This window comes from Chelonus insularis, unplaced genomic scaffold (genome assembly GCF_013357705.1).
Source record: "Chelonus insularis isolate UGA/USDA-ARS -01 unplaced genomic scaffold, ASM1335770v1 contig_146_pilon, whole genome shotgun sequence".
Lineage (NCBI taxonomy): Eukaryota > Metazoa > Arthropoda > Insecta > Hymenoptera > Braconidae > Chelonus > Chelonus insularis.
The window spans coordinates 1,123,203-1,149,000 of NW_023276387.1; the positions used below are offsets into that span (position 1 = coordinate 1,123,203).

Here is a 25,798-nt window from a genome sequence, read left to right on the forward strand (position 1 = left end):
CAGGATTCTAAACCCATGGAAGATGCATGGTCCTCAGTAGAGCTTGAATTAGATCTAGATTATTTCCAGTATAGAATATGGTGTTATTGAGCCTAAGATCACATTCATGAAGTATGTGAATCTAGAAACATTTGAATCAGTGAATAAAATGTAAAAAGAAACAAAATATAATAGAAAACACTCACCAACATGTTCTCAGTTGGCTTTAACTTGTTGCCAGAGTATTTGGGTAATATTTTAGAAATAGCACCAAATACACTCAGAAATAAGAGCAATAGAATAATAGATTGCTTCATAATTGTTGGGAAAAGTTTATTATTCCTTCACACGTCTGTGATGGTTGATCACTCGTGAATCAACTGCAGTATTATTTAGTTTATTGTTCATTATTGTTCATAAGTATGACATGTTTTTTTTTTTAAAAGAAACGCTTTTAATAAAATTATTTCGCACTAAGTTAAATTATTCAATCCATAAAAGTATCATGTATCCACGTACATAGTTTCTATTCGTCATTTTTTCTATCATATTATTAAAGTAATATCAATAATTTTATAGAAGCAAAAGATTTGTATAAATTGTAATTAATTAATTTTCAGAATTGGAATTTTTATTGATTCTTTCCTCTTTCATTTCAACACATTAAATGAACAAAGTATATTTTATTATGGAATCTCTAGTTCAATTGATTCAATTAGCAATTTAATTATAGGATTAATTCAATTTGTATACTTTTTGAATAATTCAATTATTCTTGTTTGAATTTGAGATTTTTTTTATCAAATGTCGATAACGAAGGTCACGTGTTATATATTTATCATCTAAGCACGGAAATATACTTTACTACACTCTGGTGTCGAAGACACGAACTAAAGTGCAGATCAAGTAGGACGCCATTACGTCCACGAATTCCGTGAAAAGACTTCTGTTCTTTTCCACTTTCATTTTTAATAAAAGTAGATTTCCCTTTAGAATCTTCAAAAATAATTAGTGAAATTGTGTTTAATATTTACTTTTCATCAACATAAAAAACAGTAATGAAGATCTGGTCAATTGAGCACACATTCAAGTAAGATACTACAAATAATTCAACTCAAAATTTTTATAACCTAACTTTAGTTCTACATTTAAGGAGTTGAGTAAAGGTCATAAATACTTGGCCATGAAATAAAGTATTTATTTAATCAATCACTCACTATATATCCAGGCTGTTGCAACTCTGACATATCATTATATTAATAACCAACTTTTGGCATGTGTATTTATCAATATATGTATGTATTGCAGCCACCCATGGGAAACAGTCGTGGCAGCAGCTTTAAAAAAATATCCAAACCCTCTTAATGAAGCAGTACTAGGCACTGATATAATTGATCGCAAGATTGTCAATGGAATTCTCTATACTCACAGACTTGTTGTCAGTGAATTCAAGTTCCCTAGTTATGCTCAAGCAGTAAGTTTAGTCTTTCCTATCATCAACAACATTAAGTCATTAAATTAAGTAATTACCTTAATTGTTCTTTATTCTAGATCATTGGCAGTGCTAATGCTCATTATGCCAGCGAAAAGAGCGAGGTGGATCCTGCTAGAAGAGAAATGGTCTTGAGGACTAGAAATGTAAGTACTAATGATTTGCTAATGTCTATCAGTAGGATCCAAGTATCTCCAACTACTTAATAATAAGCAACTAAATAATGTTAGTAGCAATAATTAAGTGAGTAATATTAATCATTTTAATGTTTTTAACCTAAATCAGTTGAAAATAGGTGGTGTTGGTGATACATAGACTCTACTGTAGCAATGTTATTAATTCTAATTAATAACAGGATAAATATTTTGCTAGAAAATAAATTGGATTTAATATTGATATGTTTATTGACATTAGAACATATTAAGTTGATAATCAATACTTGGAGTGAATGAATTTAATTAAAATTAACATCTAGCAGCAAGAACATGTGGAATTAGCAAATGAAGCTAATTGTGTAGGGAACACTCCACATAAACCCTCCTTTTGAAATCAGATATCTTGACTATTGTGCAGTATTACACTGCTTGTGATCTTGCTAACGGCTATTAAATGAGCATCCCAATCACTTGGCTTGATTGCTTATACCTAAACCATACTGTTACAATATCAGTCGATTATCATATTATGCTATCAATCCTACATTTGTAATTACCAAGTTGGTCGATTAAGATGTTAATGATATATATTATCTTGTGAGGTTTGAAATTACTTAATTTATTAATAATCTTCTCATTAAGAAGTTATTGTAATGGGGCCGAATTTTTGTCATTTCTCTACGTTTTGTGACACTTAAAATTACATTAGAAGATTTAAAAAATATTTGTCTATCTGTACGTACGTCTGTCCGATTTTTTTTATAAAAAAAAAAAACAAAATTTTCTTTTTTTGTTAAAACATTAAATGGTAAAGTGATAAATATGATTACCAATGAAATTTAATTTGAATATTTTAACACTCTTAGTGAAGAAAAAATAATTAAATGAGACAAAAATTTTTTTATGTGACTATAAATTTTGTTCACATATATATTTCACCACCGAATTTCATTACGCGCAACTTTGGCCTCATTTTTTCAACTCCCAGTAGAATAGGAGAGATGAGTTCTACTATTTTTCATTAAGCTGGACTATAACCAGTCGACTGTATATTTCAATCGCAAAAAATTAGGAAAAGAGTAGGGAGTGGGAGGAGAAGGTAGGAAAAAAATATCAATGAAATCAATCAAAAATAATTTTTTTTTTTATATAATTCAATAGAAGAAAATATGAATAAATAAAAATGGAATGAAAGAGAAAGAAAGAGAGTGAAAATAAAATCGAGAAATCGATAAAATAGTATGGTTTGCCTTTATTTCACTAAACTTCAAGTGCATATAGTAATAATAATGATTCAATGGCAATCTTTTTGACCAGTTTGTTGTTTCTATGATTTACTATTTTATTATAAGAAATAAGTGTATAGTAATTTTCTCGAGAGGGTAGTAAATTCAACAAAACTCCATCAAAAAATTCCACTGGGAATCAGACGGTAGCGTCGAAATCCATATAAAGTATACAACACAAGTCTTGTGTTTATTCATTTATAGACTACAATATGTCTGTAGGAATTACATGAACACAAAGTTAAGAAAGCAAACAACTGAATTTATTTATAATTCATTAATTGAAGTCTGGCAGGAGTCAGGTATTTTTAAAAAGTCGTAAATATAAAGTTGAAAATTCTATTAGCAGAATTTAATTGAAAGGTGAAAAGACAGAGAAATGAATACCTGAATAATTACTTATTCTTCAAGGAAAGATTGTTCAATTTTTTATTAATTATTGCATTTAGTTATTTAGTGTTCTAACAATAGGAATACTGTCGTGTTACAATTAAATTATTTTTTAGAATCAATTATCTGATAGATGTGGATGGGAATAGTTAAGTAGAAATGAAATATTGAACGATGTTAATGTCAATTATATGTGTCTAAATATTACGACTAAATTTCAAAGTAACAATTTTATTTAATAATGATTACTTAAGAAGTGACAATTGATCCATAAATATATCCATCAAGATGCTAGAATTATTTATTAAATAAAAAAGTCTTATGCTTTTGGAGCAAATAAAAGCTTCATCAAAATACCTTAGTAGGTCTAATTATATTTTCGTATGGTATACTGTAATGTAACTACCCTACAGCTACTTCATTACTAGAAGAGATAGTTGGATTGACCATAGTACTGGTTGGGCCATAATCCTACCCTCTGCCATATAATTACCTATTTAATTACCCTACTACCACTGTAGAACTACCCTATTGCTACCTAACAATGTTACTTACCATAAAACTACCTTATTACAAACATGGAGCTACCCATTATATAAATAACTATTAACTAACTTCAGTCTCATTGTCTCTTTTGATCCTGAATTTCCTCTCTTCTTATTATATGGATCAGAAAAATGGTAGTATTAGCAAAAATAAAGTTAAAAAAAATGATCAGCACAACATCAATCCATGAATGGAATAATTAAAATTCACTACCATGATGAAACAATGTAATGAAGTAGGTTAGATCCAACTCAAGTATCAACAAAGTTTGATAATGCCACATGCTATGTAGTGACTACTGCTGTGATACCACTAAACGAAGTATGTGTGGGTTAGGATGGCCTCTTAGCAGGATGTATTGTTAACCGACATGATCTTGGGTAACCCTCACTTGTCCAACGACCTTCCAAACAAGTATACTGCAGCCACTGAATTACGCATACTATCCTACTTCTCAATGCCTGTGGCTTAATCTAAAATTGAACGAATCCCCTTAGGTCATATTGTTAAGTGGTAGGGGAGGTATTTTAACTGCGTATCTAACTCAGGATGTATCTGTTGTTATATTCTTGCGTTCGACCGGTAGCATCGTACCACTTCCGATGTATTCTACATAAGCCCTTAAGGTACAGGAGGTGATGGTCCAGTGCTTCAGATCGTTGCCTATTCGCTGGTTACAATCCTTTGGGAGTGATATATCTCTTAGTATTTTACCTTGCTTGTCTCACACGAGATGTATCGTATATACCACAATTTGTTGGCTGGCAATCGCCATTGTTATAAATTGGCTGACGTTTTTTCTTCTTCCTGTTTTTATTTCGTTTTGATAAATAAGTAAAATGTGATGAATAAAATTCCTAAATTGAATCATGCAAACATTTTTATAGCTACGAAAAATAGTTTGTAATTTATCAGATATCAGTTCAATTAAATTTTTTATTTTCAAAAGCATATCACACATATCTCGAAATATTTTTTAATCCAATTTATTGGAGGAATCTACAAATGTAAATTAATTTTTCAGTCAGCCGCGGAATTTTTTTACTTCATGTCACTTCAATTATTAATATTACAAAAAAAAAACAAAAAAAAACATGCATCTCCTTTGATAAAAGTGCTTTCTATTATTGATTCGTTTTGATATTTATACTTATTTATATTTCAGAATTGAAGTTTATAATATTTATTAATCCAATGAATTGTTTATAATTAACAACAACATGTTAATTTTTGACGTTTATACATACGATTTATTTATTTTTATGCAACATATAAAATCATGTATTAAATAAATATGACCAACATTCCTCATACATAATTTTTTTCCCCTGAGTAATTTTGATAATTTATTGGACCACGTGAATGATGGATTAATTTATATCATATTGAGTCAATATGTAATTTATTTCGTTTGACAAGTTGAAATAAAACAAATATTATACTAAATTGGACGAATGATTAATTGACTGAATTGCTATAATCGATAGACTGTATTTACTAATGGTAAAATTATATTTTGCAAACTGATTTATTTTATAAAATGACTTTATTTTTTATTATGTTGTTTTCTTTTGTTTATAAATTGACATTATTTACTATTTATTGATTATTTGTTGACATTTTGCTTTTTTTTTTTTGTTATTAATTGAAAATTTCGGTTTTACCAAAACTACTGGTGCAGCTTTGATAGGTATACCGTGTCACCGATCGGTTAATTGAAATTTTGCTCTTCACTGCACGTCAAATTCTGTGTTTGCCAATGCTACGAGTGCTGCTGATGTGTCTCATATCAAGCATTTGTTTTTCATTTACTCAATTCTCGATACTGTGACGTTTTAGAATTGGTTTATTTCCATTTAAAATGAAAAAAAAAAGTTTAATGCTTCTATTCATGATTTTAGCCAACGAGGTTTAACTGAATAGAAAGTTTTAAAAGAATTATTGATAAAAAGGTTTTATTTGTTCATTTAATTATTAACTACTTTCATGGTAAATTGATTTAATAATAAAGCTAACTGAATGCTCTCTGTACTTGATACTCAACCAATTGTAGTAATGAGCATAGATTAACGTCATTAATGATAAGACGTAAGTAGACATATAGCACCAACTGATTGGTGTTGAATAATATCGACAACATAAGCTTCTAACCCTAAAACCCTTGTCGAACATTCCACAACCGCGATCTCCTTCATAAATGAACGGGAATTATGTCAAGTAAAAATCGAAACATTTACAATTAGTAGCTAGCTATCAGTGAATATTAATAAGTAATGAGCATCAGTGGGTATTGAACTTCAAATATAAATTCATAATAATTGGTTAAAGCTGATAGTTAGTGAATAAACAGTTCTCATTATGATAGTAGAGATCAATTTCAAATCCAAAGACTACTAAAAAGGGGGTTGGAAGCATGATAGCATTGATGGCATTGATGAGCTTGGAACCATTCTATCAATTCCAGAGTTGAAAATTTGCATCCATGCTCTTCTCATTAACTTCTCCAAGGACTCATTGTCTTATAATTTATTATTAAAGGATGTATGATCATCATATAGGGTTTGGTGATGATGATGATGGTGGAAGTTATCACTGAAACATTTCCTAAAGTTTAAAATAAAATAAATTGTCAAAGCAGTATTGAATTAAAGTTGCTATTTTACTTGACAAAGTTGATTCATAATTTTTATTTTACAACAGACATTTTATTTAATATTTAAAATACTTTTTTATGGCCAGATAAATTCTGTTTTCAATAAAATGTAGGTTATTCCGGTAATGTCACATAAATTACGAGATGCTGGATAACGTGTCTGGCATACATACACCATTGTTTCTATTTCTTTTTTATTTCATTTTATTTTTGTTTATGTTACCTTGTATCTATTTTTTAACTGGATGGTAGATGACCACACCGAATCATTTGAAACGACCGCAACAGAAGAACCCACTGAATCACAGGATTTAGATAAATTGTACGATCCAAGCGGAAACGTGAACGTCATGCCAAGGTTTCTGAGTGACGGATAATTTTTTGCAATCTACTGAACGTCTGATTTTTGTTTTATTTCGCATTCTTTCATTATATTCCCCAAAAATGCTGGTACGTCGAGTTTTCATTACTACCTAAATCCAATCACGTTTCTCTGACACATTTGTTTGTATTTCCGTTTAACAAATAATTTATTATCCTCTTTTTTCTTCGTCATACCATGAAAATTACTAAAATAGGTTTCGTGCTACTACTGAACACATTAAATGATCAGATGAATTGTTTATTTCAAGTCAGTACTTATATTCTTCATCATTTTCTGAGGGTTCAAAGTTTTTACCACATGTATTCATCTATTTTAATTGTATACTTTGCTGAACGAGGTTTTTACAATACTTCCTTTCTGTCACTATCGTATAGATCCTATCACACATTTCCTCCAACTCCTCTCCTCTCCATTGACCCATCATATCCCACCTACCTGATGTACTATTACACACACAGTCCATTGAGTTGCGTTTGCAGCAAACTTACACCCTAGCTACTGTATAGCATTTGCACGAGGCTAAAGGGAAACTGCGGAAAACCTGTGTCAAAACAGTTGACATCAATAAAGAGACCATTTGATCTCAGTGATCTTTAGGAAAGCCATACTCGGATTTCTCCTGGTCCAGGAACAAAGATTCTACCACTATTAGCTGTTTATTCATGAATATCTTACCTTAGAGGAACAGGGTGATGGGGTCCAGGTGCAAAGCTCCAATACACACTTGTCCGGTTTCTACAAATTGATACTTACTTCTAGGTAGAGTTGGTTTGGTTTAGGACTCCAGGCTAAGTAAGACTGACCCGACTGTACTAATGCAATGTTGGGCCAGCAAATGGACCAGTCTTACTTCCTGTTGGTCTCTTTTTCTTCATGAGATTCCATCATTGCTTCCTAGGATATTTATTCTTCCAATCATAAAGCCACGTATGAAGTTGGAGATCAATAATCCAAAATTTGCAAATTAGCAGCAAAAGTTGGGAAAATATTTTGAGATATTCCAATAAAATAGATATCAAATCTCTACAGAGAGATATATAAGCACGATGGGTATCATCAATGTCATTGTCTATTGATGTTATAAACGAAATATAGTGGTGATATAATTGAACGTCGGTTTACTGTCAGCAGTTAATTGGAAGAGAGTAATTACATGCTCGGTCATGACTAAAGGACGAGCATTTATAATATACGCATTACATACAGCAGAATTCGTTACTAAAATTAACATCTAAATTATTATATTTTAATTAACTCAATATAATATGCATCAAACAGTTGATTAATTAAATTCAATCTACACTACTTTAATAAAAAAAATACTTCAATATTACCTTGGAAATAAAATAGCTAGGATTTTTTGATAGGATTCGTTCAATAACATAAAGCCAATTAAAGTGCCTGAGGAGATGATTCCTTTTTTCTGCTAAGTGCAAAGTCCACGCCAAAATTGCTGAGGGACACGTGGGATTATCTGTGCTGAATACTCAAGTGCATTGATGCCTAGAGGGTCTGGCTGCTTAGTATGATAATTATTAGGAAAAAAAAAAGATAAAAGAGAACAGACTGAAACAATATGAACAAAGAGAAGTAAAAGAATATAAAGTAAAATAGAAAAAGAAAACAAATACTTACCCCTAGTGGTATCTAACGGCTCCAAGTATACGGTCTTAAGAAACTTTAAGAATAATATCAAGATGAAATCTAGCAAGTTGTTGCTAAATAAGTTTTCTTGCTGGAAATTGTTTTATACATGATGTCTTAGTGAATGAGTATTGCAATGTTTTACAAAATACTAGACTGGTTTCCACCAACTCATTTCAGATGTTTTCTTTTCTCTGTGATGGAGAAAACTATTTCAAAGCTAAAAAATTCTTTGTTCATACAACTAATATACTATTGTGAAGGAAAAAAAAAATTGAAGACTTTTTTAAGGTTTTTAATATTTATTGTGAACATTATTTTTAAAGGATACATTTGTTATTGTTTTGTTGAAACAATTACAATGAAATATGGTGATAATAAGCCAGCTAAAAAATAGTTAGGAATCAACTTGGCAATCTTTTAAATCAAGCATGATGGTTGGTAATTCAGCCTAAATATCTAGTACAAAATGAAAGCCATGTGGTAATTGAAAATGCTACAACAATGACTTTCTTATTGCCAATATGACCGTGCAATGCTCGCCACATCATACACCTTGGTGGTAGAACAATACTGTGGGTGCTAATTTTCTGTTGGAACGTTGAATTGTACTACACTTTTCACTTCCTCTACCACTACCTCCCACCTACCTTCTATTATTTTCACCATTTTCCCGCTCTTTCTGCGTATTCTGCATACTCTTCCCCATTTCAATTGTTCCTAGTTTTCACTATATACTGTTCTATATATGACTCACACCTATAATAATACCCCTGATGCTACACCTGCTACAAACAGCATATTCAAGTGAGTCCTTGAGCTCATGAGCACACTACAATATAATCTATATAATGAACCTGTCGTTTCTATATCATTCAAAACTAATTATGTTACATTATTGTTAACATCATGTGATATTTTTTATCAACAAACATTGACATAAAATTTATTTAAAGTCTAAATTAATTAAACATTTCTACATATCTTTGGTATATTTTATTGTCAATTTAATTCACTTGCTGTGATTTGACAATCGTTTTAGTGTTATTGATGAATTAAAGCTCGTGGTTTGCGTGATATACCAATCCAAACAAATCACAGTTTGCATTAAAACTTTAATTTTATTATTGATCAATGGAACTGCACGATATTTGGAAGTCAAATATTTAACCATTTAGTCATGAATATTATTTTTTGTTTCGGTAGGTTTACAGTAGGGTTTCAATTATTTCAGACTCATAATTGTACTGAAAATTCAAATTTATTGCCAGCTCTTTCCAAAAAATAATAAAACAGGTGATACATTGGAGGGAGGGAATGTATCAAGGCTTCTATACGCTGTGCTAGGTTTTAAGCTAGATAACTTGCTCAGTGTCTTGGAGGCAGCCTTGCATGCTGCACTGCTGGACACTGATGTTGCTGATGGCTTTGATGCCTGCTAGGTTGCAATATTTCGATAATAGAATTGGTGCTATTTTTCATGCAAAGCTGCTTGCTAGTTGAAGAGTTTATCCATGTGTACAGGGTGCTGATGGTCTAGCTGCCAGAGCAACAAGCTTCATGTAAAGCTGAACTAGCAGTATGTCTTATCAACCTTCAAGCAACATTGTTGCAAGCGTGCTAAGGAATCTAGCAAGGGAGTTAGCTTGAAATCTAGCACTGAGTGAAGAGTTCTTCATACTCATAGACACTTTTGATGTAATAGGAGACAACTTAGCTCCTTTTATGTTGAAGAAGTCTATGATCTTGGAACTGATCTGTGTATTGCTGAAATCATTCAAGCAATTTATTCAATCTCCCGTGAAAAATTCAAAAGATTGATTTATTATTAGTCATTAATAATTGTGTATCTTTTTTATTTTAGCTGTCGTTTAGTAAATTTATCGATGTTGGAGAAACTCTACGGTACATACCTCATCCTCAAGATAAAAACAAAACACTTCTGAAGCAGGAAGCCATTGTTACAGTCCAAGGGGCACCGCTGGCGTCTTATATGGAAGACATTTTGACAAAAAAGATTTCTTTTAATGCTGGAATGGTAAGAAATCTAACTAAAATACACTAAAATGTTTTAATTGAAATAAAATTAAAGTCATTGATCAACATTGAATGAGAATAATTTGATTGGAAGACGATAGAGTGATGCATGAATAACAAAATAATGTAAAATGAATACGACGTTCATTTAATTGCATGTTTTGTCTATTTTCTCTTTTTAGGGCCGCCAAGCCGTTGAATGGGTGATCAAGCTTGATGCGGAAATGAAGGATCTCGCAAACACGGCAGTCAAGTCGACAGATGAATTGCTGTCACAAACGCGTCGTCAGTTGGATGACATAACGACAAAAACGAAAAGAGGAATGGATGATCTTCAAAATGCTGCTAAAAAGTCGTTAGATGAAATTCAAACATTCACAGCACCACCATCACCACAGTCTATGCCTAAATTATAGCTGAGGTTCTGGACTAGTTTTAATCTTTTCAATTGATCAAAGCTATTAATAGGTATTTCTTTTAAATTATTCCAAATTATTAAAATAAAAAGAAAAGAAATAAATAATTTTTTATTTATAAATTTAATTTATAAAAAAATTATTTATTTTTCATTATAAAACAATTCTATCATGTTAAATACGTAATTAATTTATGCAACATTCAATGCATTAGTTTACTTTGATTAGTAATTGATTATAAACAAGAGAAATTAATAATTTAAAAATAAAAGAAATTTTTTAAAAGACTTGTATAAAAACAAAAAACAGAACACATTGATAAGTAGATTAATAGTACTGATTAATTTTATGTTAGTCTGTTAACACTCAACAGTTATTAATAAATCATATTTTCTGATAATCAATTTTTAGATTTAAGTGTAAATAAAATATGCACTTGTATAAATATAAAGAGATATAATAAATTTTGACTGCATGAATTCATTAATTAACCGTTTAACAATTCTTATTTATCAATGATATCAACTACATGAAAAAAAAAAAATTTAGCTGTAGGAACAATACCGTCACTCTTGAATTACTTATCTCATTAGATAACTGTAAGAATTATCTAGATAGTTGAGTGACGCCATCTGAAATAATTGTTTCGGAAAGATACTGTTCGCAGCTATTTTAAAGATTAGCTTAATGTAGATAATTATTATAGATATTTAGCTGTCTATAACAATACTTTAGATAATTTCTACAGCTTAATTTGTTATTCTGTGTAGATGCTTTACCACTTAAATTATTACCGGCCCCCTGGTGGCATTAAGTGAAACTAAATTAAACAAACTGTTAAATGAGGTTAGGGGATAGTTTTCAATATAATCACCAACTTTAATGATAAATAATAGAAATGTTGGAACAGTTAAGCTATTATAGAGATCTTATATAGCTAAATTATTATTTTTTTTTAGTGTACTGATGAATTTTGGTTTATTGATTTATTTATATGGACAAAAATTCGCTTTTATGACAGAAAATCATGCAAATCAGTGTCGAGAATATTGCAGACGTGTGTAAAAGATAATTGACGAGCTTGCGGTTTGTAACTCTTGGATACTTATCAAGCTCTTCAGATGACGTTCTAAAAGCTAAGTAAATGTTTACACTGTCCTCAACTGCCGATCACTCTAGCGATACGACACGATCAAAATTAACTCTTGAAATTAATTATTCAAGAAATTATCATGTTGGTCTTGCATCACCGTAATTAATTATAGAATATTAAATTTTAAAAATGTATTTATGGTCTGATTGATTTTTAAATAATATCACAATTCGTGTGAAAAATGGTAAAAGGATATTTTCAATTCCACGACTGCATATGATAGTGTTTACAAACTCGACTGAGCTTACGTTTACACAATTCATGCGCATCACCAACCCAAAGTGGTAAGGATAGATGCAGGAAAGACGGTTGTTCAAAGCTTGATCCATATAAGCTAAGGATAAGAGACTATTAGTTCAGCAGGGTTAAGACGTAAGCTCTCTAGAATGACATGAATACTTTTTCGTGATTCTAATAAATTTTTTATAGTACGTTTATTGATGTTCTCAATTACAATTGGATGCTTAATTTAATCCAGACGATTCATCAATGAACAATAACCTTTTTTACCTGTTCATGGCCATGTCATTTATTCAACCGCATTTTCCAGCTAAACTATGGGAGATCGGAAAAAAATACTTCAGACAAAAAATGTTCCTTGTTTCAAGACGAACAACTTTTATTTCAACCATTTTTACAAAATTGTCAGAATTTCAAAAGTTACAGGCCATCGAATGCGCCTATAAGCCATGGATTAGTATGTATTATATTTTAATAAGAGAAATCTTTTTTAATACTTACTAATACATAGATATTAACAGCCTCATTGTACCGGACGTGAAAATAATGTTAGACGTTGGTTGATAGTCAAAGCACGTATGTTATTAGCTATTCTCGTTGTCTAAAGTTCTAAGAAGTTCCACAGACCAGAGGGCAAAATCTAACTCGATAAGTTTCTCAAACGACCTCACTTCAAGGCTTACATACTCTATCGAATAACCACTTTGGGAACATCTGGAATACAAGAAACTTTCACATTGAAAGGTAAGAAGTTGATTATTTTTTTTATTCTTATTTTTCAGGTGATAAAAATGTTAATAATCCTAGGGATATGAAATGTTGACAGTTGAGTTTTATAAACCAACAAACATATTCGTATACTTGGGAAAAATAACCGTCAACATATACAAGAATGTAACGGCTGAGAATCATTCAATGCTTTTATAGCATCGTAATGTGTAAACCATGAGATTCACTCAAGAGTCCAACTCTAACGTGAATTCTTAAGAAGACGGAAGGAAGTGAAAGACGTGAGTGTCATTCCCTTGAGGTTGCTATCACTTTTACGATGCCAGCTTCCAAAGACCACACGAGAGATGCAAGCGAATTCGTTTCAAACTCGAATGGATTGAAAAAACTTGTTCTATTTTTTTTTTTTATCTAACTTTGACTTTTTTATCTTTATGTCATTTTAGTTTTATTTTTTAAACTTTTTCTTTTCAGATAAACTTTGTTGTTTTTTTTTTAACCAATTGATTAATCAAAATTCTCTGCTGGTGCGAAATTCAGTATGACAACTCAAATCCTGTCGACAACATGTCGCTGAATCTTCTTGCTACATCAAAGGGAATACGATTCCATGAGTTAGGTTAATAACAAGTTCTCGACAAATAGAATTAGCTACCTTTCAAAGAGAGCTTACGTGTCTACTCGAGTCTCTGTATCTTTCTACGTTATATCAAATTATGAGACGCGTTCCAAATCTTTGATTCTGTTTATTTGATTTCAATATTCATGCTACCTCAGTTGAAAAAAATAACTAATATGTCATCATACGATGTAAATTGGCCATGGATGTTTCATACATGAGTTTATTTTGATGATAAGTATTTTTTAAAGACAAATTACAAGGTAGGTAGCAAGGTTGTGACTCATGAATTTCATACAATTTTACTGATATCGTTGGAGATGGTCTTTTCTCAATGCGTACTTGAAGCAGCAAAGCACCATTTTCAGTGTTATTTTAATCACTGGATAAATCAGTAATTAGATTAGCATTGAAAATCAGTAAATAGTCACAAATTTGTGGCAGTTTTCACTGATTTTCAGTGTTAATTTGATTACTGAGTCATCTAAAGATTAGAATAGCACTGAAAATCAGTGACAAATGCCATGAATTTATGACTATTCACTAATTTTCAGTGTTAATTTAATTATTAATTTATTTAGTGATCAGATTATCACTGAAAATCAGTGAATTTTCACTGATTCATTGAAGAGAGAAGATTTTTATACAACGTATTATTTGAGAACACAACTTTGCCATGTGATTTTTTTTTTTCAAATTAATTTTTTATAACTAAAAATTGCCAGACCTATACATTAAACTTGCAGAGTAATTATTTAATAAAAAAATGATTCAGATAAATATTTAATCTGATTTATTTATCATCAATTAATATTATTTTTCAATCTAACAAATCTTAAAATGAGTATTTCTATTTTTGCGTAAGTAAAAGAGGAAGAAATGAAAAAAAAAAACGAAACAAACTTTAAAAATCAGGCTCAAAGTACTCAAGGGATGAGAGCACGTCGCAGAGGGAATAGATTCAGCTGGTGCTTGTCTAACGTTCCAACCAATATTGTAAAAGTTTCTTCACTCGTCCTTGGACTTTTAAGGTTCATCGATCGTTGCCAACCGACTAGGAAGACAGGAGTAAAGAAAACGGATAAAAAAGGAATAAGAACTCTTGCAAGATAAAAAGAAAAATAACATGAGGTAGTAGCACAACAGTTTGTATGAAGAAAAAGACGGAGACAGACTGACCAAAGCTTGAAATAACTCGGAATCTATTTCTTTTCTTCTTCCTTTTTTTTTTTTCTTACCCTCAGCCCATCATACATAAGCGGAAAGAATCAACATAAATTTTCCCATCTCACTTGAATGCATTTATGTTTTCGAGTTTATGCGCATTGGAAATTTTTATGAAAGAGAAGAGAAAAAAAAAAAAAAATAGTCAACTATAAATGTTTAAATAATAAAAGTCATCATTACTTGGGATAGATTTATTTTTTAGAAAGGGTAGAAATGAAAGAATAACATGGTATAAAAATATGAGGAATAAAAAAATATATATTCAGGTTGTTATCACTTATCGTCGCCTCGCCATCCTTTTGGCTTGCACAGAATGAATTATATCTCCGGCTCGAGGATTTAACATTCAAAATGATAGACCACCTTTGGTGATATCTCGGCCCCTAGCTATATGACTTTAACCGTTATCGTCGATTCACATTGTTCAATTTTTGGTGAAAAGGACATAAAAGTGTCAGTAAATTTTCTTGGAACATTGCCAATGTTATTGGTGAGTCGATATATCGATAAAAAATTTATAAAGTCAAAATTTTAGAGCTTCCATAATCCATTATTATCATCAAATCCTTTTTAATATTTACTGAATATCATTTTTCTTTTGTTCAATATGATATTTAAATAAATGCATTATTTTTATAAAAGAGACTTGATGCAACTGGTCTGCCTAAACTGCCACATTACTACTTGATGTCTTTGAAGACTAAAGATGAGTCTCTGAAAATAGTTCAGTATCTTTTAAACTGAATCAGTAGAAAAAAATTTTCAGTGATTCGTTCTAGGAAATACATTGTTTTGCACTCGATAAAAAAAAATTAGTAAGAATTCAGGTATTCTGTCTGGGAAGAATGCCTGAATTATCCAGAATTATGCAAGGTAATTTGTATTCAATTAAGTGATTTTTACTAATTTATTTTAAGAGAGTGCTTTATTCATTCACCATTCGAATCAAATCGATTTTCAAACTGCCATTTTTCAATCTAAAAACCTGATTATTCATATATTTAGTAAATCTGATCAGGCACAGTGTCTCAAAAAGTGAGAGTGCTATTCTTGGATAGGACCTGATTGAAATTCCTTCTCAAGTATGAGTAGGCATAGATTTTTTTTAAAAACCATGGATTTCTGACTCCTGATCAGGACCTTGAAACCTTAAAAAAATGAGATCCTGTAGAATTATATAAGAAGTTAATTGTAAATTTTGTAGATTAGCACACATGATGAACAGAGTGTTTATGAAAACGATCAAACTTACTTGCTGATAAACTCTCCAATGCATAGCTCAGCAAATTTAACAAATGATATCACTAGGCAATTCACCATGTAGTCATCAAGAAATAACAAAATATCAAGTAAATTAAGACTTTCAGACTTGGTAATTTAGAGTAAATAATTGCGAATCTCAAGCTCGTCAAAAGGATTTAAGTGAATTTAGCAGAAAGTTGGCGATAACCACAACTCTGATGGGTGCTTTCTCGTAAAATTTACTGGTTAGATGCAAGCGGCACTTTATTTGGTAACAGCAAGAACGTATAAGAACTTTGTTAAGGTTCTCAATTTCAGGGGCTTTGATATCAACAAGAAGTTTTGATCGAGCTTCGATCTTCAAGTAAACAGTTTGAGAGAACTCTTGTACATGTTTTTTTTTTTTACTTTTTCTCGACACTCTATTTTATTTTTTTTATTTATACATTTTCTCTCTCGTCAAATTCTAGACCATGATAACACAGTAATAGTAGCTTTTATTCATTTTTTACTCTTCCGAATCAAGATAACATATCAAATGTTACATCAACTTGTCGTTGTTCTCTGTCACTAAAGTGACAGCCAATTTTACGGTTTACTTCTAGATATGAAGTGACATTCCAATCAAATGTAAATTGCAAAAAAATATTACCTTTTTACAGAGTATTTTTTACGCTTTTCAAATGATAAGAATCATTCAGATGCATATATGACATTTTTTTTATCTCAATCTTTGCTCTATTCGAAGAAAATGTCTGATTTTCAAGTTCGACCACTCATTCTTTTCCTTTTGACACCTAGAAATTCAGAATCTGGTCAAACATCATTATTATACTTCAATTATGATTTTGATGAGTCCATTAGAAAGCTCTAAATTATGATTGAAACATCTTTTAAAGTCAAACTCAAAACAAAAATTCTTGGATTATAATAAATCATTAAACCTTCTTGCAGTAAATCTGGTTTTCAAGGAAGGATCACTAAAAAAAAATAATGAATTAGTTTATTTAATTAAACAAATAACCTGTGCATAAATCTGAAAGGAATATTCTGGAAAATCATAAACTTACCTTGTCCTGCTCAAACCACTGACCTCACATAATAACCTTTCCTTTCAACCTAGAGTACAGACATAACCTTGAATAGATACTTAACATTTACTTTGACGATGTCCAAACCGATTACTCTACTGAAATGTCGAGAAAATTAAAGTAACCATGAGAATGATAATAAGCATATCATACATGTTGGAGCCAAAGGTCGATACAAGCAACGCCATTCGACTATGCACACACACACACACTATACAGACATATTTCTCAGTATCGCCGGCTCCCTCGAGCCGTGAACGTGTTAATTTACGTGCTGATAAACACGTGCTTATCAATCGAAATATTATCAAGTATTTATTTGAATAACCTGTTAGAATCCAACTACTATTGTGATACTATTAATAATCATCATTGTTTCTTATGATAAAAATACTAAGACAATTATAATTACCTTGTTTTCATTTCACATTAAATATTGATATTATTTTACATTTATTATTATCAAACTACTTCTTTGATTGTCTGAGTTAATAAATTTCTAAGTGTTTTTTATTTAATTAAACGAGTGTGATTTAATTGAAAGTTTATTCGAAATGTTGGAAAGTGATCATGAAGCAAAAGTGAGGTTAAGACGGACTAAAAGTGTCACTCGTGCCGAGGAGATTCAGAGATTGGATTATATGATGAGGAAATCACAGCCAGATAAACCGTAAGTATTAAATATTCCTTGTTTTATTTATTTATTTATTTTTTGCTTTAAAATTAACCTGTCTTTATTTAGTAAACATCAGTGGTTAGTTGGTAGATTCTCTGCAGCAGATATTCGTGGCACCAGGGCCGTATAGCCAAATACTTGAGAAATAGTTGGAATTTTTGGAGCTTGACATAAAAATGATTGGATTAATTCTTATGAGATTATTAAGACATTGGACTATGCACTGGCAATTATACTTTCTAATAACCTTGATGTGCCATTCTTGGATTAGAGTTTTTTGTTGGTTATGTAAATATTGAACTGATTTTTTTTTTTGGAGTTACCTCATCATCAATTGGACTGGCTGGTGTTATTAAAGAGATTTGAATGAATAGATTGATTATTGCATTGCCAATAAATGTTGAAATATGAATATGAGTTGTGTAAATATATTCCAATCAACTGTTTATTGATTAAACAATGAATAAAAATGGAAAGTTTACATACAAAATTGCTGATGTGATAAAGGAGGAATGAAAAAAATCGAAATGATTCAATATTTATTGATGAATATAAAATGAATTGAATTATTTGGTGGTTGAGGTAGAGATGGTAAATAAAGTTGGTGATTGTTAATGAGTTTTAGGATAAAATGTTAGAAATATCATTGGTAGAATGTTAATAGCAGCATGGAACCTAAACCCTCAATCCTTAATTAACCATCCAAATACGGAAGATCCGTGTGGAACACATATGGCTGACGCCGGCAAATCCACCCTTATGTAAATGAAGCTAAATGGGATTGTCGGAAAGGGCAAATATACTACTCCAAGTCCAGCTTATGGTGCTTCTTATGACTTGGTAATTTATTCAGAATTATTATCATCAAGTGGTTTAGTTACTTTCTTTAATATCTTTATGGAGAATAGATTTCTTAATTCATTTATTAAATTGGTTTAATTTATTCTAAAGTATTTTTCAATTAGAAATCACAAGTTATAATTGAATATTTGATTAGTTAAATTAACACTTTTATTTCTTTTTATTTTAGCAATAATGGTAGTTGATGCTTCACTAGGAAGCTAGACTTGCTTATGATATATTTATAAAATATGGTGTAAGATAGTCTAATTTCTAAGGCTGGTCTATTCCTGCTGCAGTGGACCCCAGATTTGATTAGGTAGGATTATTCTGTTAAATCTGAATGAGTTGGTAATGTTAGACAAGATTTAAATAGTCCCATAATTCATATTTGATCAGAGCTGAAGATTTTTCCACTGGACCAAAGCTGACCTGAGTACCCAAGTGTTGGGATGGTTGAGCTTTATCTTGATGTATCGTTAGAAACAAACTCCAAACATCAGTAATTTCCAGCATCACTTGTTAAACAACCCCAAAACTTTGCTCGATAAAAAAAAATTCAAGAACTATTTTTATTAATGAACTGCTAGATACGTTGGATCCAATGCTATCAAGACTTCTAACTCAACTCCAGCTGTATCTCCACGAAAAATGGTCGTAGCAAGATGAACCAGAGCTCAAATTAAAGCTTAAATTCTCTACTTTATGAATACATCATGCTAGAATTTTTAAACTTTAAGGATGTCATGAAAAATCAGCTTGACAAGTTAGCAAGATTCTTCCTATCTTGATAGTTGATAACTTTTCAAATATTTATCGAGCCAAAATAAAAGGAAAACTTGGATAAAATAATTATTATGACAATCACACGTAAGAGGTGAAAAGTTGCTACTGAGTCAACAATCGTAATTACGTGGCTACTTTTGAGTTTTGAAACCAGTAAAAACTTTTACTTCACCACTAAAAACGTGCTTCTCCAACTTTTCTTGCAATCCACCAGATAAATTTTAACCTCGGATTATGTTAGATTGTGGATATTGCTTTTTTTTTTTATCTTCTCAAATGGACTACGACTCTTTTATTAAATGTTTTATATACTCCTTAATATTTCTGTTCAATTGAAATGATACTTATTCCAACCATGAAGCTTTTGATGAATAATGATGAGAAAATCATTGAAAATATTGGGAAGAATGCCGGAATGGTGATGATAAGAAAAAAAATAGGAAGATTGCGTGCTACGTGTAAATAGCATGAATGAGAAAACTGATGCAAGTTGCATGTCATCTAAGGAATATTAATAATAATGCTTGAATGATAAAGTAGTCATGTCGTCGTCGTCTTCTCTCTACTCATGTATGCAAATAGATCTACGCTTGTTGAAGTTTAACTTGTTCAATTTTATTCACTGTCTAACAGATATATATATATACATTTTCATTAATATGATGCTTCTATTTTTTAGGATCCAAAGTTAAAATGTAAAATTTCGAATATTCATTAAATAAATAATGAAAATTACTAGCAGAAAGTTTGAAGCAAGATGGAAAAAAAGGAATAATAATTAAAAACTTTCTTTGGAACTTAATTACAAGAACCATCATTATGGCAACGAATGCGTTATGAGTAAAGCAGCAAATTGAAGAATAAAATCTTGAAGCTACTTGTGCTTCTCGGATAAAAGATAATGACCTGCAAACATGAGCACTAGACCCTTCAGCTTAAGGTTGCATTTTACGCAATTTGAAACTCGCTAAAGTCTGCAGTGTACAAGTAGTGTTTTTTTTTCTCTCTAGATGATTTGTATAGTACCTTGCTACTAGCACCAATCTTCTTTTTTTTTCTTCTTTCCTTTTGATATCAAGACTTGTTTTTTATTTTCATATTTATTCGTGAAAATGTACATTTGCAGTAGGTATTTCTATCAATGATTGATAATCCGTAACGTAACAAAGAATTTTTTAGAGTTAGAACAGTCATTCATAGCTTTGCTGATCAACAAAGCTGGTGCTTGCTATCGTCAACAATGTACTGTAATCAATAGCTTTTTTTATGTCTATCCAACGACTGAGAGGAGAAATATTAATTGATAAAAAATTTTTGTCTAGAAAATGAACGAATGTACAGTGCCATTCAAAAGTTGGTTGAATTATTGAGGTAAAAATTTTTGAATAGGGAAAATTGGGGTAAAACTGATGGGACAGTATATGAAATACGTGTATAAGATCAACATGAAGATAATTTTAGAGTAAAAATTATCCAAAAATATGTTATAAAATTTACCCTACAGTAGAATAATTTTTACCTCATTTGAATGTAAAAAATTACACCGTTCTATTGTAAATTTTACATGTGAGTTTGGTGAAAATTATTTACTCTAAACTCTTAGAATTAAATTATTTACTTTCGATTTTATTTGTAAAAAATCTTAAAATCCACATTTTACCCCAATTTTCCCTATTCTTTCTGTCTTACTCATTGAGGTATTTTTAAGAATAGTTAGTTGGAATAAAAATTGTGCTGTTGATGTCGAATGAAAAGATATTATTGATATAATTTTTTTTTTAATGAATCATAGCTTATTTTAGGGTAAAAATTATTCCAAGTGACTTTTGAAAATGACTGTACATATCTTCAAGATTATTTTTTAATTCATACAGCTAGGGTAATTAATCTGAAATGATATGATGAATAAATTGAACAACTATTTAGCGATGAAAATCGTTGATGAATTTTGGATATTATATGTACAAGATAATACGACAGATCTAGGGCAAGATGAATGCATTTAAAAATTAATGTCTGAGTTGCAGGACTAGAGTTCATTACTCATCGTATCATTCTTACTAATGTTGGTATGTCTCTTTCTCTTCTTTGAGCTGATTATTCTGGCTGGCAGAATCTAGAGGAAGTGTTTGTAGAGAGAGAGTGTGCTGTTGGAGACAAAAGACAGCTTTCTACAGCATGTCTTTTGAATAAATTTAAATATGTTTTATTCACTAAAAAAAAAAAGTATTTTTGTTCATTATAACTTGCAGTAAAAATAAAAAATATTTACTACAATATTAATATTCACTTCGACGTCTTGTGATAATTTTATTTATAAAGAAGAAAAAAAAAAAAAATTGATGTATTAATGAAAAAAAAATTTTTTTTTTTTATTCTGCTTGTATTATTGAATTAGTAATTTATTAAAGTTTACTTTACTTATTTTTGTATTCTTATTTTGTTGTTACAGTTGCCATAAACCACGAGATAGCCTCTTTTCCTGGAGTTCCGGCTTTAACAACTTCACAGGATTCATCAACTGGGGCTTCCTTCTTCTTGGGCTCGGTGGTGTTCGATTATTGCTTGAAAACTTCATAAAGTAATTATACCAACTTTGTTATTATTTTTTTTTTTTTTATTGAATATCTTGATGTAATTTTTCTAATCTGTTCATTCTATTTTACAAGTAAAATATTAAATCTTTTTTAAAGGGGATGTTAAAGGATATGAAGTTGAAGGAAAAGAAGCTTCTATAGCGTAGAATTTTTTAAATTTGAAGTATGTAAATTGATAAGCATCTTTATTTGTAGTTCAGTTGTAGAAAGGTCTTGATAAACGGTTCCATAGATCATAAAGTATTTGCAAAAAATTGCGACACAAAAAAAAATATTCATAACTTTTATGCTAATTATGGTACGGGGTTCATTGAGGGCTCATTTTAAAGATCTGAACAAAAGAAAAAAAATCAATCTCTATCATAAATCCCGTACCTCTCATAGTTTCCGAGTTATGAGCGTCCAAAAGTTTTTTATGCTTCACTGTAGCATAATTTTGATTTTTGCTGATAACTCTGGATCTACATGGCTTATGAGCATATCAATAGATTCTTGAGGATGAGATCTGTCTAACGCACTCATCAAAATCATAATTGGAGCATAATTTATGCTAAAATCAGACTAACATAACTATTCAAGATTCCAATATTATCATTAACTTCTTGGCTCATACTTTTTATTAAATATCTCAAAAACTATGCGTCTGAGATCAAAAGTATAATTAACATAATTTTTAGTAATTGTTATGAAGAATAAAATGAGACCAGTCTCAGCTCTCTACGATCAATAGTTTTCGAGATATTGAATTTTTTATTCAATCAACATTTCTTTTTTTTAAACAATTGATTATAGTTCATCAACAAATCAATTTTTTATTTAATAAATTAAAAAAAAAAATCTTCCTCGACCCGTATAGTCGAGTTTGTCGTCAAACTCATTCGTCAATAAGAAAATAAAAAAGATCAATGAAAAAAATTTATATTTATTTATTTTTTTTATTATTTTTAGTCAGTACTTTTTATTTTGATTGTATAAGAGTTAAAATTTTATCAACAGAATAAATACTTGAATATTGCATTTAGATATGCCATCCGCAGTAATTTAAAGCCGAGCTTTAGACCAATATTTATTCAATTTAATTGACAGTATGAGCCTCAGGCGTACGATTCAAAGAGAACTTCTAGGACAATGATATAAACTTTATGGAAAATCTTTACTTGTTCCCCAAATACATTAGTAGTTACGATAATCTAAATTTGCATTATACTATCCACATCTATATGTCCTCTATTAAAAGCAATATTGAATATTAATTTTTATTATCATCACTACATCCACGATGTTTAATTAACTTCAATATTTTTTATTTTTAAACAATACTCAATTAAAAAAAAAATTCACACTCTATTATTTTTATTATTATTATTATTATTTTCAATAAGCAGAAGTGTGAAAAAATATGTGTGTGTTTAATCAAAATATGTTTACCTTCTGACTGACTGGATTAAAATTTAAATTAAAAATTAAATAAAAAAAAAAAAAGTTATATTGAACAAACATTTTGTTTGAATGAAAAATTTTTTAATTTTGTTGGCAAATGAGCTGATATACCCCATCTGGTATATTCAACTATTCAATGTAATATGAAATATTTTTCGCTCTAATATTTTTCTTCAAGGATCCTTTTCTTTTTTCTCTTTAACGGAAAGCAATTACGATACTACGGTGCCACTGAGCTAAGATGACTATTTTATTTTCTGTACCTATACCTCTCTGTGGGGTATCGATGTAATCAAAGCCAATTCATCTTATCCAATATTAAAAAAAAAAATAATAACAATAGGAATATACAATACCTAAATTATTATTATTTCCTTCAACATCCTAGGGATTTATTACAAATCCGCCATTTTGTCATCTTTTAATTTTTTTTTGTGCTTATAAAAACAGCTACCGAATTTTTTAAAACTCTTTTCAGATTTTCGATATCTTCAGTGGTTCTCGAGATATCAAAAACGAAAAAAAATCGGACATACGTACGTCCGTTTGTACGTACGTACGTACATATATTTTTAAACCTTCTAATATGTTTTAAAATATCTCAAATCGTAAAGATATGACTAAATTACGATTTTTGAGAAAGAAAACCGGATATACGTACGTACAAATGTACGTACGGACAGAAATATATTTTTAAATCTTTTAAAATGGCTTTAAATGTCTTAGAATGTAAAGAAATGTTAAAATTTTGACAAAATATTAAAATTAAAACAAAATTGTGATAAGCAATTTATTTTCTTTAGAATTTTCTATTTTAACATAAACAATTGACATATTTATATAGTTATTTTTATTTTATTTTCTGTTTCAGATATGGAATAAGAGTAGACCCGTGGGAATGGTATTTATTCCTCAGTGGAAAAAATGATGGCAGTGAGGAGCATCCATCTATTCTATTGATTTGCTGTATGTATTTTTCATTCACTTCACTAAATAATATCGATTAATTCCTGACTAAAATTTATCGGAGTGTTGGTTGATTTTATTAAGTTTTTCTGCAGTTGATAAAACAGGAAAAAAAATAATAATGAAAAGCTAACATCACCTCTTTGATGATACGTTTCAATATGGTATTTTTTATTGGTGTTCTTATTCCTAACTTCACATAGATCTTCTCTCACCTTCGACCCTAGGGTCTTTTATCTTCTGCCATTTATCTCGATCGTAGGGAGTGTTAGAAGTACGTAAGAAATACCCAACAAAAACACACGAGCTATGTTCCACGTGCCTGTGTGGTGTCTAGGAAAAATTCCAATAACATTTGTCATTGCATCGGTTATAAGCTGTGTTGGGAAAGAAGAAGACGATAAAGAATGTTCAGTGTGTTGAAATTTTGTCAAGAAAATGTATTGTAATCATTTCAATTAATTACAGCAGTGAGGATGTTTGCATTTATTACAGCAGTTTTATTTGATGCATATAATTGATATGAAGGTGCTTTGAATGGAGTATTTGTTCACGAAGACAACTGGCATCTGGGTGGAGGAAATTTAAAGTAAAACAGCAATAGCAGTGTGTGAGTTGTTCACAAGGTGTCAATGGGTCATTAGAGTTGTTGGTCATCTAAATATAATTATCGTTTGAAGATGAATCAACATCTAGGTTCCACTTCACAGTGGATGTGTTAGTTGATGAATACACTCAATGTCGCCTGCTTCTGAATCAGTTTTCTCCAGTTCCATCATCAAAAATATCCGTCCATCTATCGACGACTGACTGTTCTTCTTCTGGACGTCCTGGTCATCACTGGAGTCGATCAGTCATGCGTGCACTTTCTTCTATTTATTTTCACTGCTACCTTTTCAGTTCAACTGCTCTTCTACTGGTACTTCTACTCCACTTGCAGTGACTTACCATCTCCCAATCAAAGACTCGTTGATTATAATAACACTGTAGCTGTTCATTCATTGTATTCACAATCAGCTGTTCCAGTCTGTTGTTAGAAAAGCATTCGAAGCCAAAGAGATTTAGGAAGTCTATCACAAATTTATCACCACTGGAAAGAAAAATATCATCAATTATTCTGATTATTTCTTTTTTACATCTCCCTAGTGATATAAACAGAGTTCGTTCCGACATCCAATAATTATTTAATTCAATCTAAAACTTTAGCTT

The 25,798-nt window shown here is 30.4% G+C and overlaps 2 protein-coding genes and 1 long non-coding RNA gene across 4 annotated transcripts in view; 2 read left to right on the forward strand and 1 right to left on the reverse strand.

The window, feature by feature from the left end:
- The first annotated feature begins 894 nt into the window (after positions 1 to 894).
- slmo (PRELI domain containing slowmo) lies at positions 895 to 11,139 on the forward strand. Its single transcript, XM_035077743.1, has 5 exons — positions 895 to 1,069; positions 1,288 to 1,453; positions 1,531 to 1,617; positions 10,395 to 10,568; positions 10,750 to 11,139. The coding sequence occupies exons 1-5, from the start codon at positions 1,038 to 1,040 to the stop codon at positions 10,981 to 10,983; spliced, it is 693 nt and encodes a 230-aa protein (XP_034933634.1). The 5' UTR covers positions 895 to 1,037; the 3' UTR covers positions 10,984 to 11,139.
- A 3,988-nt stretch (positions 11,140 to 15,127) lies between these two features.
- On the reverse strand, positions 15,128 to 17,376 carry LOC118063651 (uncharacterized). Of its 2 annotated transcripts, none has more exons than XR_004689939.1 (3): positions 17,264 to 17,376; positions 16,204 to 17,173; positions 15,128 to 16,099 (listed from the first exon to the last, which is right to left on the reverse strand). It is a non-coding gene; the product is annotated as an uncharacterized lncRNA (long non-coding RNA). The 2 variants fall into 2 exon arrangements; XR_004689938.1 differs by having other exon boundaries at positions 15,128 to 16,116.
- A 155-nt stretch (positions 17,377 to 17,531) lies between these two features.
- Positions 17,532 to 25,798, forward strand: part of mdy (midway) — a 40,343-nt gene continuing 32,076 nt past the window's right edge. The window contains exons 1-3 of the mRNA XM_035077697.1: positions 17,532 to 17,954; positions 22,039 to 22,167; positions 24,495 to 24,589. Coding sequence (XP_034933588.1) covers positions 17,839 to 17,954; positions 22,039 to 22,167; positions 24,495 to 24,589 — 340 coding nt within the window. The 5' untranslated portion in view covers positions 17,532 to 17,838. The remainder of the gene's footprint in view (positions 17,955 to 22,038; positions 22,168 to 24,494; positions 24,590 to 25,798) is intronic.

Coding starts and splice junctions, on each gene's coding strand:
- slmo (XM_035077743.1), top strand. CDS start 1,038: ATGAAGATCTGGTCAATTGAGCACACATTCAA. Junction 1,454..1,530: donor TCCCTAGTTATGCTCAAGCA/GTAAGTTTAGTC, acceptor TCTTTATTCTAG/ATCATTGGCAGTGCTAATGC. Junction 1,618..10,394: donor TGGTCTTGAGGACTAGAAAT/GTAAGTACTAAT, acceptor TTTTTATTTTAG/CTGTCGTTTAGTAAATTTAT.